Source organism: Macrobrachium nipponense, chromosome 17, assembly GCF_015104395.2.
Source record: "Macrobrachium nipponense isolate FS-2020 chromosome 17, ASM1510439v2, whole genome shotgun sequence".
Lineage (NCBI taxonomy): Eukaryota > Metazoa > Arthropoda > Malacostraca > Decapoda > Palaemonidae > Macrobrachium > Macrobrachium nipponense.
This window is the reverse complement of record NC_087210.1, coordinates 31,708,595-31,723,467: the sequence shown is the minus strand read 5'-3', so window position 1 is coordinate 31,723,467 and position 14,873 is coordinate 31,708,595. Positions and strand designations below refer to the sequence as shown.

The 14,873-nt window shown below is 37.0% G+C and overlaps 2 protein-coding genes across 2 annotated transcripts in view; one reads left to right on the top strand and one right to left on the bottom strand.

Annotated features, from left to right (window-relative positions):
* The window catches only part of LOC135196166 (mucin-2-like), a 58,643-nt gene extending 45,880 nt beyond the window's left edge, over positions 1–12,763 (top strand). The window contains exon 2 of the mRNA XM_064222742.1: positions 6,867–12,763. Coding sequence (XP_064078812.1) covers positions 6,867–10,524 — 3,658 coding nt within the window. The 3' untranslated portion in view covers positions 10,525–12,763. The remainder of the gene's footprint in view (positions 1–6,866) is intronic.
* The window catches only part of LOC135196168 (NBAS subunit of NRZ tethering complex-like), a 668,624-nt gene that overhangs the window by 538,035 nt on the left and 115,716 nt on the right, over positions 1–14,873 (bottom strand). The gene's annotated exons all lie outside the window — the stretch shown is intronic.

Sequence of the window (14,873 nt, the reverse complement as noted above, 5' to 3'; positions counted from 1 at the left end):
GAGAGACAGTTTCCAGCCCTGTGACTGGCTTACCAACAGCCAATCAGGAGCGTCGTAAGGGACTGGCCTAGACATCAATTGCACGGTTGATTTGAATCTACCAGGGCTGTCGTTACCCATGACAGATTTTAACCCGTGTATAAATAAACTTCTGAGGGTGCAGACGACCATATTTGCTAAAGTTCTCTTGAAATGTCTGTGGTTCACCTGTGAATTTCCCAGTGGCTCCTATATCAATATTCTAATAAACCTCCACATCATAGTGACAACCCTTACTTAATTATGACAACTGCTACTCGATTATACGATCTCATTCATAAAATGGATAAAGTGAATATCGTCACAGCTTACTCAATTTCCGATCACTATGATCGTTTGTTTTAGATCTACTCACCCATTCACAACTATAAACATTACCATCATCACAATTATAGCTATTATAACAGTTCTTCACTGGAGGAGTGGGTTATGTGCTCGCCTACCGATTCGATAGTCGCGAGTTCGATTCTCCGCTCCGGCAACGTGGAATCAAAGGTATTAATGTCTGGTGATTAGAAATTCATTTCTCGATATAATGTGGTTCGGGTCCCACAATAAGTTGTAGGTCCCGTTGCTAGGTAACCAACTGGTTCCTAGCAATGTGAAAATATCTAATCCTTCGGACTAGCTGTTAACCAGCTCAGTGGTCTGGTTAAACTAGGATATACTTAACTTTAACCAGTATAATAACCGGCCAAACTCATTATCAAGTTCTCATCTCACCTTGAAGAAGGTGTTCTGACCATCTCGTATGAATGCGCTCAATAAGTCTCAACACACAGTAGGTTACTGACCGCTAACAATCAATGCACTTTACCAAATTTTCTTCTTTGATGTAGTATAGCATAGAAATCACGATTAAGATCAATACTACACTTTGCAACTTGACAAAAATAAATTAAAGTAATGAAACGTTTTTCCCTTGTGCTATCGCTTTCTATTCACTCGTAACTCAAAAACCTGAATATGATAAGTTACAAATACCGTGTTCGCTTTAACAAATCAGGTGTAACACGTAACATCTTACTTTTTCTCTATCACAATTCTGCTAGATTTGTCCTCTCTCTCTCTCTCTCTCTCTCTCTCTCTCTCTCATCTCATCCTCTCTCTCTCTAGCTTCGCTCTTCTCTCTCACTTGATTTGATGTATCGTGAATGAACCCCCCTTTTCAAGTAGTGGGTTATTCCCCAATACAACCATCACACAAGGCAACAGAACTTTCCCTCAGCTCAAGGAAACTACGAAACTCGTTTTCTATATGCATGCAGCCTTCACATGAATACATTTTCTATAAGTGCTACATATCGAATCCATCTCACTCGATAACTATACTTCCCTACTATTCCTCATCAAATTTGCTTGCTTAACCAGGAAATAGTGAAACTCTCTCTCTCTCTCTCTCTCTCTCTCTCTCTCTCTCTCTCTCTCTCTCTCTCTCATTCATTACTGTTTCACTGCTCCTACTCAGTAGACTTAAGTTTCCATGCTGACACACCTTAGAAACGTTTCTTAGAAGTTCATTGCATGAACCGAGTAAAAACGGACAAGAAGTATACAGGAGTTATCAAGAGCTCCTCTTTCACCATGAATGAAATCAATATAATCCCTTCATTGGTATCAAAGCCTAATTCCGGACTGCTGACTCTCCATTACGATGCTTTGTTATTCTATCCAAGCTCCCCCGCACCCCCAGTTTCAATACACGATATTTTTCTTAAAAGTCAAGCTTTTTCTTACCTATCACAGCGTTTTCTTCAGCCCAGAGCTGCTTAAGTAAAGTAATCTTATGTTCAATTGGCTATGTCATAAAATAAAACATAAAACTTACATAATATACTTCAAAAGATGATGGCCCGATTTCATAAATGCTTATTCAGAAAAGAAAATGTTCCCTTAATACAAATATTGACGCTGAGCACAGCACATGAACCAAAAGCAATCCGAAGCATTGTAAGCAAGCAAATATCCCGCAAGAAAATACTCAAATGTAATTCACACTGTACCTCCATTCTTAAAATAATGACGACTGACGCAGTAATTACACAAGACACGAGAGGAGCGAAAGAAACGAAGACCTGTAATCGCATGAGTAAAAGGAAGCGGTATATCACAGATGTGCGATGCTCAAACCCTAAGGAAGGAAGTAACCACGCAAGCAATTACGAGAAGCAGTACAACCCGAAAGTGATGTCATCAGTATTGCGAGTTTCATATCCCCTAAATTGCCTAATGTAAACTCAAGTGAGCCTTTTTCCAAGTCTTCTCTGACAACGCTCAGCGCTCCATTCATACTTAACCGGGTGAATCGTGGATGAACTCCCTATGCAGAAAACATCCACAGCATTTGCAGAAGGTTCATAAGGTCTCGAACCTCTCTACACGTACAGTGAGACATATCCAGCTTGATCTTACATGCACTGTCTTGCTTTCTGAGTGTTGAGGCTCCTCCGCTCAGATGCATCTTCCAGCCATCTAGCGAATTCTTCCCAGGTCTTCCTCTTCTCCCTCCTCCCTGCACTTCCAAAGTGTATACGCTCTTTTCACCACCCAGTCATTCTCCATTCTCTCCACAAGACAAAACCATTTCACATAAGCTGATAAAAACGGTCAATCAATAGAGCTCCCACTTTTCTTCTTTTCTCTACATTCAAAATCCACACGCCACTTCCATAAAGGAGAGCTGGCTCAACAATTCTTTCAATCTTTCCAACCTCGTTTAAAGAAGCCAAAGGTAACCTTCTCATACAAGCGAATCTTTCTAGCACTCTCTTCTCCGGGGAAAAAAAAAAGTCAGTGAACTTTAATCAAATATGCAAGCCATCAAGAAAAATCGTACAATTTCAATACAAATGCAACACAACACAATACTGTTTTCATAAGTTAAATTGGTGTCACAAAGCCAGCACCCTGCCACTGATGCATACACATATATGTTTTTCCATGTGCATTATGATATTGTGCAGAGCGTGAGAGCTATAGAGTGCATTATGATATTGTGCAGAGAATGAGAGCTATAGAGTAGTAAAAATTAGGCTCTCATAATACCTTAAAACTATACAACACTGAGGCTAGACAGTGTGTGTGTGTGTGTGTGTGTGTATGTATGTTGTGTGTGTGTGTGTGTGTGTGTACAAAAAGGAAGTAGCGCTTCTGTAAAGTTATTTAAATTAAAGAATAAATTTCTTGGTTTTGTAAATAAAGCACAGTAAGTTTACGTGATTTTTTAATAGTATTAAAGGCTACAATAGATCATTTGTAGTAAAGACAATAACAACGATAATAAATAGATTAAAACAATCATCTGTTCATGAGACTAAATTTGAATTGGTCCATATAATTGTTACATTGATTAGAGTAAGTTAAGTAAAGCAAACTGTAGCAGAAGCGGCTAATGAAAGCAGCAAAGGCAAGCGTGCACATACTAAACTTCTTACTTCTCAAATATATTTTTCAAACGGCGTTTATAAAAGCCATGAAATCAAGCCGAGAGCAGCCAATCTAACGGAAATAAGAAATGTCTCACTGTGGCTTTTCCAGTCTCTCATCCCCAACTACAATGCCACAATTATTCAAGAATCGCCATCCAGCGTCAACCTCGCTGCAAGCCTTGGCAGAGGTCAACGGTAAACCCCCATCTACTGCTACGAAGCGAAGACCTTAACACTTGACACTGCTGACTTGAGGAACTTTCCAAACAAAAGACCTTGTCGTCACAGTGGGACTTCGGATGAAACGTTCCTTCATTATCTGACAATCTTCCCAAAATCACGCTGGTACACAGTCTTCTAAATCCTCCGTGGCTTTGACCAAGTGACCCCTGGGGGATTTCCCTCGCATTGTTTATGTCAAAATTGCTTGGCTGACTGAAATTCATTTCAGTATGGCGGGGTTTTATCAAAAGCAATTTTTTCGTCATGTGTTGCTCTTTATATTCAACCCCTAAATTTCACGACCTTCAGTCACAATGAGAGATCAACTGCAGTAATAATATGCAGTATGTAAATATCAGGTAACACTTGCGAGGATAGTAATCACTGCAGGTGCTTCTCTTAAGAAAACACTGCTGGTATGAACCTTACTTCATCGTATCTAATCATAAGAAAATCCTTTTCCATTTTAGAGTACTACTGTCAAGCAATTCAGCTTGTACGACAATAACAGCAAGAACATACTCGTAATATTACCTCTCTCTCTCTCTCTCTCTTCTCTCCTCTCTCCTCTCTGCTCTCTCTGTATGGGTACAATACAAACATCCATACACACACATATATATATATATATATATAATATATATATATATAATATATATATATATATGTGTGTGTGTGTGGTGTGTGTGTGTGTGTGTGTGTGTGTGTGTGTGTGTGTGAGAGAGAGAGAGAGAGAGAGAGAGAGAGAGAGAGAGAGAGAGAGAGAGAGAGAGAGCCAAAAAGTCATGCTGGCTGCAATTACAATAAAGACATAATTTAGAATAAGACTCAAAATATCTAAGCCATAATTAATGTTATACACTATGCAAAGCAAATAACTGAATCAAATTTATGATACATACAAATTAAAAATAATAAAACGGTATTTCCTAAACAGCTGCCAAAGGCTTTAAATTTCTTGAAATTCATGAAACACAAGATCCCGAGACCAAATTCTTGATCCAAATATTATCGACCAAGTCCCTGCATAGCTTCTAATCAGAAATGCGCCATAATACTCTAGTACGTGTTTGGCTTCACGTATGAAGCTACAACATGGTTTTCACGGAACCATACACATTTTTAAATGAATATCCACTTAAAAAGGCCATTACCATATGAATATGAATGAGATCAAGATTACCTCTACGGCCAGGAAAGGAAAAAATAATAAAAAATAAATAAAAAACCGAGCGGAAGCCTAGAACAAACACAGGCCAGACCAGCCATGTAAATGGCATCTTTGATATCAAATTCACAAATCTATTATTATTATTATCAAGATAATTACATGACAGTACAAGTAGAATTTTATACAATAATTCTGTAAGTGTACTCTATGGATAAAATCTTAACACTGCCATATATAATGATACAATCCACAATTCCAAAATCTTATGAGACAAATTTCCAAATTAACTAATTCCCTACCAAGCATTTATATAAACAAACCAAAAACTAATGCTTTTAAATTTCACTAACATTACAGGCAATAAATTTCCATTACAAAAGAGAATTAAGACAAAATATTGATAGCATGTCAACGAACTTCAAGGTCCAATAGATAATGGAAGAAAAATGCCCACTGGGTAAAGCTTGCTTCTTTCTTTCTACTTTCTTTTTGTTTTACATTTTTCCAGACGGATGGTTTGCAAAGTACTGCTCTTATCCTACATCTCCTGCTATCCCCTTCAGTGTGACCTTGTGCTATGATTTTTAGCCTGGAAACCTCCTGTTTATGTATCTTCAAGTCCCAGATCTCGTCCTCAAAATACCTGTGACTCATTCCAGTCTGGGGATTTTTAGTAACCTTTCTTTTGAAGTTATCAAGATGTGAAACTTCGTTTGAACTTTAGACCAGTCCATCAGAAATGACTCTTTTAGAACTCATTTGCTGTTCTACAGTCTGCCAGATGTTTTTTTTTTCTCTTATTGTTGGTAGTGAGTTGATATGTGCCCCCTGAATTACTGTTTTCTGTCAAATTCACCCTATAGTTTTTATCCCAGCAACGTAGAGTTAATAAAGTACACTTCTTCTTTTTGTATGTTTACTGCTCTTAATGATCCTTTCCATGCAAACTCCATTTACTCCCAGTCTCCCCAACATAAGAGAGGACTTTGGAACCAAAGTATACCAAAAAAAAAAATCACTCGCACAGATGTTTACATATACTATTTTTCATAATACAGCAAAGCAAGAAGAGGGGAGTATCAGTAGGTTTATTCCCGAGTGCTTTCAAAAGTCATGAAGGAAGAAATTCAGCGAAAAAGTAGTTTCTTGAAACTCACATACAACAAATGGTTAATAAATTAAGCTACTTAAGAGCTAAAGAAATTTTCATTAGCAGTGGCAGAAAAAAATTATAAATATAATTTAATCTCTCCTTTTAACAACATAGTCGGGAAAAAATATGCCAAAAACAAAAGCAAAGATATCAAGATGAAAACTTTACCTTGTAGTTTATATCATACTTTGTTGGGATGTAATCTGTCTTACATGGAAGCCTCTGGGAGAAATCAATTTGCAGAAACAGGAACACATACGAGCGATAAACATACAAGACAAAAACAATGTCTTTGCTTTACTTTTTTGGGACACTAAAACCATAGGGTGAGCAAATTAGTATACATAGGTAATGACACAGAAACGCAAAGTAATCAAAGGGACACATAAATAACAGAAACAACAAATCAAGTTTTGAAAGAATTAGGCCTATTGAGCCTGGTCAAAAGGTCAAAAGGTCAAACCAGGTGTAACATCATGACTACAAGAGAACGATCACTGCAAATCCATAGACTGAAACAAGGCAAGGGATTAGCAAACAACACGTGAAGGTATACAACGGGTCGTGGATAAAATCCGGGACTAGGAGATATAGAAAAGGGAAATTAACAAACTGAAAATCATATCACAAGAACATTGAAGATGATAGTAGTAGCTATCGTAAGCTATATATAACAATGAAAATAGAAAGACAAATTTCACCTGATGAATCTTTTTCTCCTAGTGGCACAACATTGACTGGTTCCTTTAAAGCGTTGATCAATTTAAATATGCATAAACTGTATTTCAGAATGATGTTTCCCTGTTAATATTACAGTATGAAAAGTTACTAAAATCCCCTTCCTTCTTTACAGGTTGGCAGCAGTGTGTTGCACCCTGTGCATTTGTGCTACAGCTTTGCAGCAACATTCATCATATCGATTAGTTGTTGGAGATGGAGGTTACGCTCGTATTCTGAAACCAGCACCTTCTATTTCTGACCTTACTTTGGCTGCTTGGGTAAACATTACACAGTTCCCATATGGAGTTGCACCTATTCTAACAGCTGTATCACCAGAAGCTGACAGCCAAGTGGCTTTTTTCCTCAGACATGATGGCCTGGGAATACTCTGGGGAGGGCCACCTCCCGTTCAACCATACCAAATGGACCAAGTAGATCGCCATCCACGAACACAGTGGACTGCAGTACAGCAAAACCCGCAAAAAAGGCAACGAAGAGATGCAGTTGATTACAGTGGTGGACTTGGAGACATAGAAAATATCATGGCAGACTCACGCAAAGGTCGCTCCTTTGACACTTGGTCACCATACAGTTTTGTTGATGTGGATACAATGGGTGTGGCAGACCTAGAGGCTTCTCCATCTGGGCTGAATGCTGACCTTCATCTCCTTCCAACTCGAGATGGCTTCTCGAGATCAGAATCTTACAATGATTGGACAGTTGTTCCCTATGAACTAACTATGCAAGAAAGTGACCCATATGACCTGCACTTAAAAGAACCAGAACCAAGAATAATCACAGAGCCTTCAGGTGATGATGATTTCGTCCTCTTCAACTGGAATGTACCTCAACAACCAAAGCCCTCAATACCACAGTCACCAAATGAGTGGTCACCAATGTGGCAACTAAACAAAGAACCCAAAGATGTGGCCGGTCAAGAAGAAATAAAACATTCAACAACTGAGAAAATTACTTGGGATAATAATGCTGGGTGGTCTTCACAAGTGACTGAGGTCAAATTGGGACCCAACCACTGGAATCCTTATGGAATAAGGGGAACATCCTTCTCAAGCCAAAGCCCAATACATCAAGCTTCAACAACTACAACAACACTTCGACCTACTACCACTACACATAGAAAAACGACAATTTGGCCAACAAGGACAACTACATCTCAACCAATAACTAGGCCAAGTGAATCACGTCTCTCAATACAAAGACTAACACCAAGGACGACAACACAGTTCCCAACAACCACCACTCCAAATCCTCCTCATTCAATTCACTATGAGACACACCAGCTTAAGCCCAGCTCACAAAACACACCAGGATTTACCACCACAAGGAGACCACATACCCGAGAGCCAAACAAACCACGTCAATCCCCTTCACTATCCAGACAATCAACACGTATGCCTCTGTGGAAACTCATAAACCAACCAAATTCTCATCAATCTTCATCTCATCCTGACAGTGAAACAACTACATTACCACCTACAACCACAACACCTACACAATCAACACAAACAACTACTACAATAAAAACCACCTCAACAACACAGAAACCAATAAGAACTTCAACCACAAGGAAAAGCCTGCCACAAACCACACTCTCAAGAACAACTACTTTAAGACCAAGAGCTGCTTCAGCTATTCGTTTTACATCACCACAGGGTGAATCAACTGAAAAGCCTCAGGTATCAGGACTAAAATCAAAAGTATCCATTTGGTCAACAGCTGAAGATATTCTTAAACATAAGGAGCAAAATCATAGTGAAAAATGGAGTGACAAAACATATGGAAATGCAAATAATGTGAATAAGCAAAAAGCAGTACAAATCAGACCTCATCACATAGAAGAATTCAAACGTGCAATGGAAGGGCTCCCTGCAATCAAAGATGGAAATACAGCTGTTGTCTACTCAGTACCAATCACAAATGTTGATGCGTTTAATGCCATGTATGAACATTACCAATCCCAATTAGCACCAGAACCACCTAAAACAACAAAGGCTCCCACTATCGTCAGAGAAGAAACTCTAGTGGTCCATGAAGAGGAGACAAATGAAAATCAACTGGGAGAAAATAATCTGCATTTTAGAAATACCATTCCTTTTGGATTCTCAAATGAGCAAGAGGATACCTTTGAGGAGACGGTAGCTCCTGCCATTATAACAGAGGAGAAAGCTGTACTACTTCCAACTGAGGAGCCACTACCTCCTACTCCTTCAAGAAGTGATATACCTATCAAAGATGATGATGAATCATCCCCAACTAAACCACATAATGATATACCTGTTGTACAGTATGTTCAGCCAACTAGAAAATATGTGGGAGTAATTGAAGAGGCAGCTAGCAAACTTTCCCCTTCTGTCATCAAATTTACAGAGGAGAATGCTCAGCATTTCCATAAACAGCAAACCATTGCAGTTGCTAAAGAAGAACAAGATAATCTAGATGCACATGAAATTATCTCTGAAAAACCTACAACAATGTCATTAAGTACTATTCTACCACCTGAAACAACCACTGAAATCAACAAGAAAAGTGTTGTTACTAGCACTTTACCAGATATTTCAGAACCAGTAACAGCTAAAACTTCTCAACACAATTCAGGATACAGACCTACTATTCCACCAATTACAGATTTCTCAATAAAAACTGCAGGAACAGACAAACCTCTAATAATACAAGAATTTAATCCATCTTTGCAAGAAAAACATGAACTGCCAATATCTGCAAAACCCACAACAGAAGCAACCACTACTACTACTACTGCTGCTACTACACAAGGAACACTTCACTTCAAAACTAATGCTCATTCTAGCCCACCAAAAAATCAGTCATCTGAAAGCGATATCCCACTACAATCTAATAATTTTGCAGTATTTCATATAAGTGAAGATGATATTCCCTATTATCCAGAAGAAAGGGTGCCACCAGCTGAAGAAGTGTTCTCTGTTGATGAGATATACCCTGAAGGAATTCTAGCAACACAAGACGAGACCCAACCTGTTTCCCATTACCAAGAACCTACTCATCTCTATCATCAGCAACTGCCACCAGAGTATAAATATGAAGCTGCACCTCACCCAATTGCTTATGAAGGTCCCATTAACCAAACACCAGACCCCAAAACAGATGAATCTGACAACACACAATATAGTGCTGACCCACAAACTTTATTAGAGCAAGGATTGTTGCCCCAACCAGTGCATTATGTAGATTCACGAGAGGAAGCTGACAAATGGATGCAAAATCAATATGAGCAGGAGTCCCAAGTTGAAGAACGTATCTTTGCTGTTGATTCTAGTGATACAGTAAATACTGTAACAGATGTACCTATTCCTGACCCTGAAAGCCCCTATCCCGCTGGTGGTAACTTCCACTTTAGAAAACTGCCTTTTGAATTTCTGGAAAATCAGTGGTACCATATTGTCTTCACTTGGAGTAGTAAGGATCACCAAGTTGGAGTTTATATTAATGGAGAACTTGCAGGGACACTGACGAATGTCCTTTCTGGTAAAAATGTTCTTGAAGGTGGTGGATTAACAATCCTGGGTCAAACTCTCTTACCTGACCTGACTGACTTTGACCCTACTTCACAGTTCATAGGTGAAATGAGTGACATAAACTTATGGGGACAACGTTTCGGACCTGATGCAGTCAGAGCAATGTATCAATGTAGAACGGATATTTCAATTTCCCCAGTCTTAAATTGGCAACAGCTTTCTATGCGGTTTTACAGTGACGTTACCACTCATGAAAATAACCTTTTATGTGGAGCATGAACGTGAAAACTTGGAAATTTCTTACAAGACAAATCTACAAAGAAGGGGTCTGAATGTCATCATCAATTAAAAAACAAACAGTGTACTAATTGGGAATAAATCTCTGTGTACATATGAAGAGTGTTAAGCCTTATCAGCATACAAAATTAAGGTCAATCACTTGTCCATATGTATGAATGTACAGTACATAAATAGTTTTTAAGTCTTAAACTATTGCCCTGCTTATTTCTTATTGAAGCAGGGCATACAAGTGTTTGTGGTGGTGTGACAAGGCGATGGGAAGTGACCCTAGTTGATGACATTTATCTGACATAAGTGCTATTTACCAGTATTACCATAATATAAATCAACATGCGGGTCGTGTTGAGCCATTTTCAAGAAATCTTTGTATTGTGGTGTGACAAAAGACACTTTAAGGACAAAAATGAGGATTCTCAAAATATATCTATTTTTTTCAATAAACAATGAAAAAACAAGCTAATTCAAAAATTACTCTGGGCCAAAAAAAATAAGTCAGACCAAGAAAAATTTTGTGATATATAATTATTCTGAACTACATATCTCAAAAAAATTCTTCCCAGCTCTTCCATTGGCGAGGATTCTCTACAACTCTGGTGACTGACAGAGATATCATACCATATAACATATGTGTTTACTTATGTGCAGATTGAGTGTTTATAATTGTTTGTTTGTTTCCTTGTTAGTGTATATTTATAGATGCAACCTTCATCCTGCTCCTTCTTGTTACTAGATGCATAGTTTGCCATATCAGATTGCTAACAATAAATTTCATCCACAATTCTTCATACAGTACTACTAATGTATCCAGCTCATCATGAACTCTTGGGAGTCAGGGCTTGATCTCGCATCTAGGGATTTGGAAAACGCTACAAATATGATCAAAATGCAGGATGACTTCCTATACGATGCTCTTTCCTTATTCTATATTGTAGAGATTAACTAACTTCACTTTGTTACCTATATTATCTCATTCTTCCCACCACTATGTTTATCAATGCCATTCATGTACAAGTAGATAACCCATTTTCTAATGTAAAATGTCCATTTTTTTATCATTCAGTTTCTAAGTGCCTTAATAGAGTAGATTATCATTATCATAATTGAAATAATTAATTTGCTTCAAGGTTTAATTACTGTGTTCATAATGCAGTCATTTCCAATATCTACTTAATACTAGTATGTCACCGTTTCATATCTAACTAAAAGTGACTGGAATGCAGGCATTTCATTATGTTACCCAATTCCAATTACATAACCATATCAAACTTTGTTTGTGAACTTGCAGACTTAGAAAAGACAAACTAAACTTCCAATAAAATCGTGTCCTTTATCGTCATTGGAAACTGAATTTGTTTTACAATTAGGTTCAGATTTGCAGTATATTCTATTAACATTTTCAAAAAATTAAAATAAAAGTGTTAATTTTGTTTTTCTATATGCATTGCAAAAATAAGTCTGCATTTGAGTTTTCAGGCCGGAACCCTGGAAATTAATTTGAAACCCCACCTTTAAGCCTATACCAATGCTTTCATTTAACTTATGTCCCGCCATGTGAAATACACAAAATCTACCATACATATAAAAATGTACTCAATGGATATGCATTTCAATTCCTTTGGATAAATATTCACCTTGTGAAAACCATTCTGGAAATATCCAGCACCAATGAAGTCAGTTTTTAATATGTACTGAAAAACTGATACTGCCAAACAATCTGCATATGCTGTTGGGGTAACTATCACAAATGATTCAACAAATAAATTCAGAGAAAAAAAATTTTTCCATTATCTTAAACAGTATGCATAAAAGGGTTTTGTAAACTTTTAAAAAATATGTAAAAACTACAAAAAGCTGCTTATATTAATGAAAATATCTGAAGTACATTTGTGAAAATGAGGCTACTTGTACAACTGTACGGTACTCTAAGCAGTAAGTGTTTTTATAATGATTGTTTTTACTATAAAGATTCCACTCAGTCATTACACAGAAAAACATTAATACCCTACAGCAGTCAAAGGTTGCAGTTTGTATCCATGTATAAATTAAAATATGTACAATACACTTTTCTTGCATTTCTTAAAATACAACTGTTAAGTAGGTTTTTGATCTGTAATAAAGGTAAATTGTGTAAAATTTTTAAAAATAAACAATGGTATGTAAATGTCACAAACTGTAAGCTGGAACTATGAATAAAGACTACTTGGGAGTATTACTGAAATGTGCTTGTTAATCTTCCTTGCAATGGTAAAACTAAAAAAATTCTTGTGCATCCATTCTCTACATATTCGCAGTACTCAACTCACAGTTGACACCTCTGCACTCCTTTCATGGCTAAAAAACCATAACAAGCTATACTGTACGTTTGCCAACAGAATTAAAATTTATAAGATTTTGAAAGCCATTCAACATTTTTATGAGAAGAGTAAATCTGTCTGGTGTGGAAGGAAAGGACATACGTACAGGCAGTCCCCGGTTACAGGCGGAGGTTCTGTTCCCGGGGGTGTGCCGATAAGCATAAACCACCATTAACCAAAACTAAAGTGATTTATGGTGTGGATAACCGGTTATCAGTGCCATAAGCACCCTTATGGTGCGCCATAAGAACCCTTATGGTGCCATAAGATGTTTTATGGCACTGATAACCGGAACACGTCCTGTTATGGCACAATAAATTGCTGATTTTATAGTGCTAGACAAGCTCCATAAAACCAGATCGCTGATTACCGAGTCCACCGATAACTGGGGACTGCCTAGACTCAAAAAGGTGGATAACTGACCATGTATAAAAAGGCACTTGATAAGGTGAGCCAAAAAAAGCAATTAGATGGCCATTACATGGGGTACCAGAAAGATTAATCTACTGATGTTAGTGTACTGTAAAACAAGGCTTGAAGTAAATACAATGGCAGGTCTATCAGAACTTAAAACGAGGCTTGTTGCGAATACAGTGGCTGATCTATCAAGAGAGCTTGAGATATAATATATGAGTGCCCACAGAATATGACAACTTAATTCTTCATTATTTATTCGAGTAATGGATCAATAACTAATTGGACAAGTGGGTTGCATATTCACCTATCATTCTGGTAGCACGAGTTCACACCCAAATGCCGCCAAAGCAGAATCAGAGGAATTTATTTCTGGTGATCAAATATTCATTTCTTGATGTAATGTGGTTTGGAGCCCACAATATCCTGTAGGTCCCATTGCTAAGTAACCAATTGGTTGATAGCAACATAAATAAAATTCTAATCTAAATATATATATATATTATATATATATATATATACATATATATATATATGTGTGTGTGTGTGTGTGTGTTTGCGTGTATGTATATGTATATACACACACACACACACACACACATATATATAATATATATATATATATATATAATATATATATATATGCACATATATCTATACGGGTAATAGTACAGCAATCCTAAAACTACATAAAGACAGTGAGAAATTTATTCACGTGTACCTAGGAGAAGTTTTAAGAATTTAGATTGGAAAAATGTAGGAATTAACATTATTGGGGAATACCTTAACAACTATAGATTTGCAGATGACATAATTCTACTCAGTGAATCAGATTTGAATAGAGAAAGCAGAAATGTAGGACTGAAAATGAATATGAGTAAAACTCAGAAATGTAAGACTGAAAATTAATATGAGTAAAACTAAGATAATTTTCAATGAAAATGCAGAGAGACAACAAATAAGAGTTATGGACGAACCTCTGGAGATTGTTAATGAATATACATACTTAGGACAGACAGTAAGTGTTTCCTCAGGACATGAGACTGAAATTAAAAGAAGGATAAGCATGGGATGGAGAGCTTTTGGTAAACAAAATGAGATTGTGAAAAGTAAAATGCCACTTTCTCTAAAAGTTAAAGTATTTAATCAGATGGTCCTACCAGTGTTAACTTAATCAGAAACTTGAAGCCCTAATAAAGTCTTAGAACATAAGCTAATTACAACTCAAGGAGCTATGGAATTAATAATGATGGGAATAACACTAAAAGACAAAAAAAGAGCAACATGGATACGAGAACAAACAAAAGTAGAGGATATTCTAACAAAAAGAAAAAGAAATGGGTGTCGGCAGACAAATAATAAGAATGTCAGATAATATATGGATGAAAAGAATAACAGAATGGCTCCCAAGAGATTCCAAACGAAGCAGGGGAAGGAAGAGAAGACGATAGATTGACGAGCTAAGAAAATTTGTGTGTATAGAATGGCATAGAATGACTCATGATGATGATATAATATATATATATATATATATATATATATATATATTATATATATATA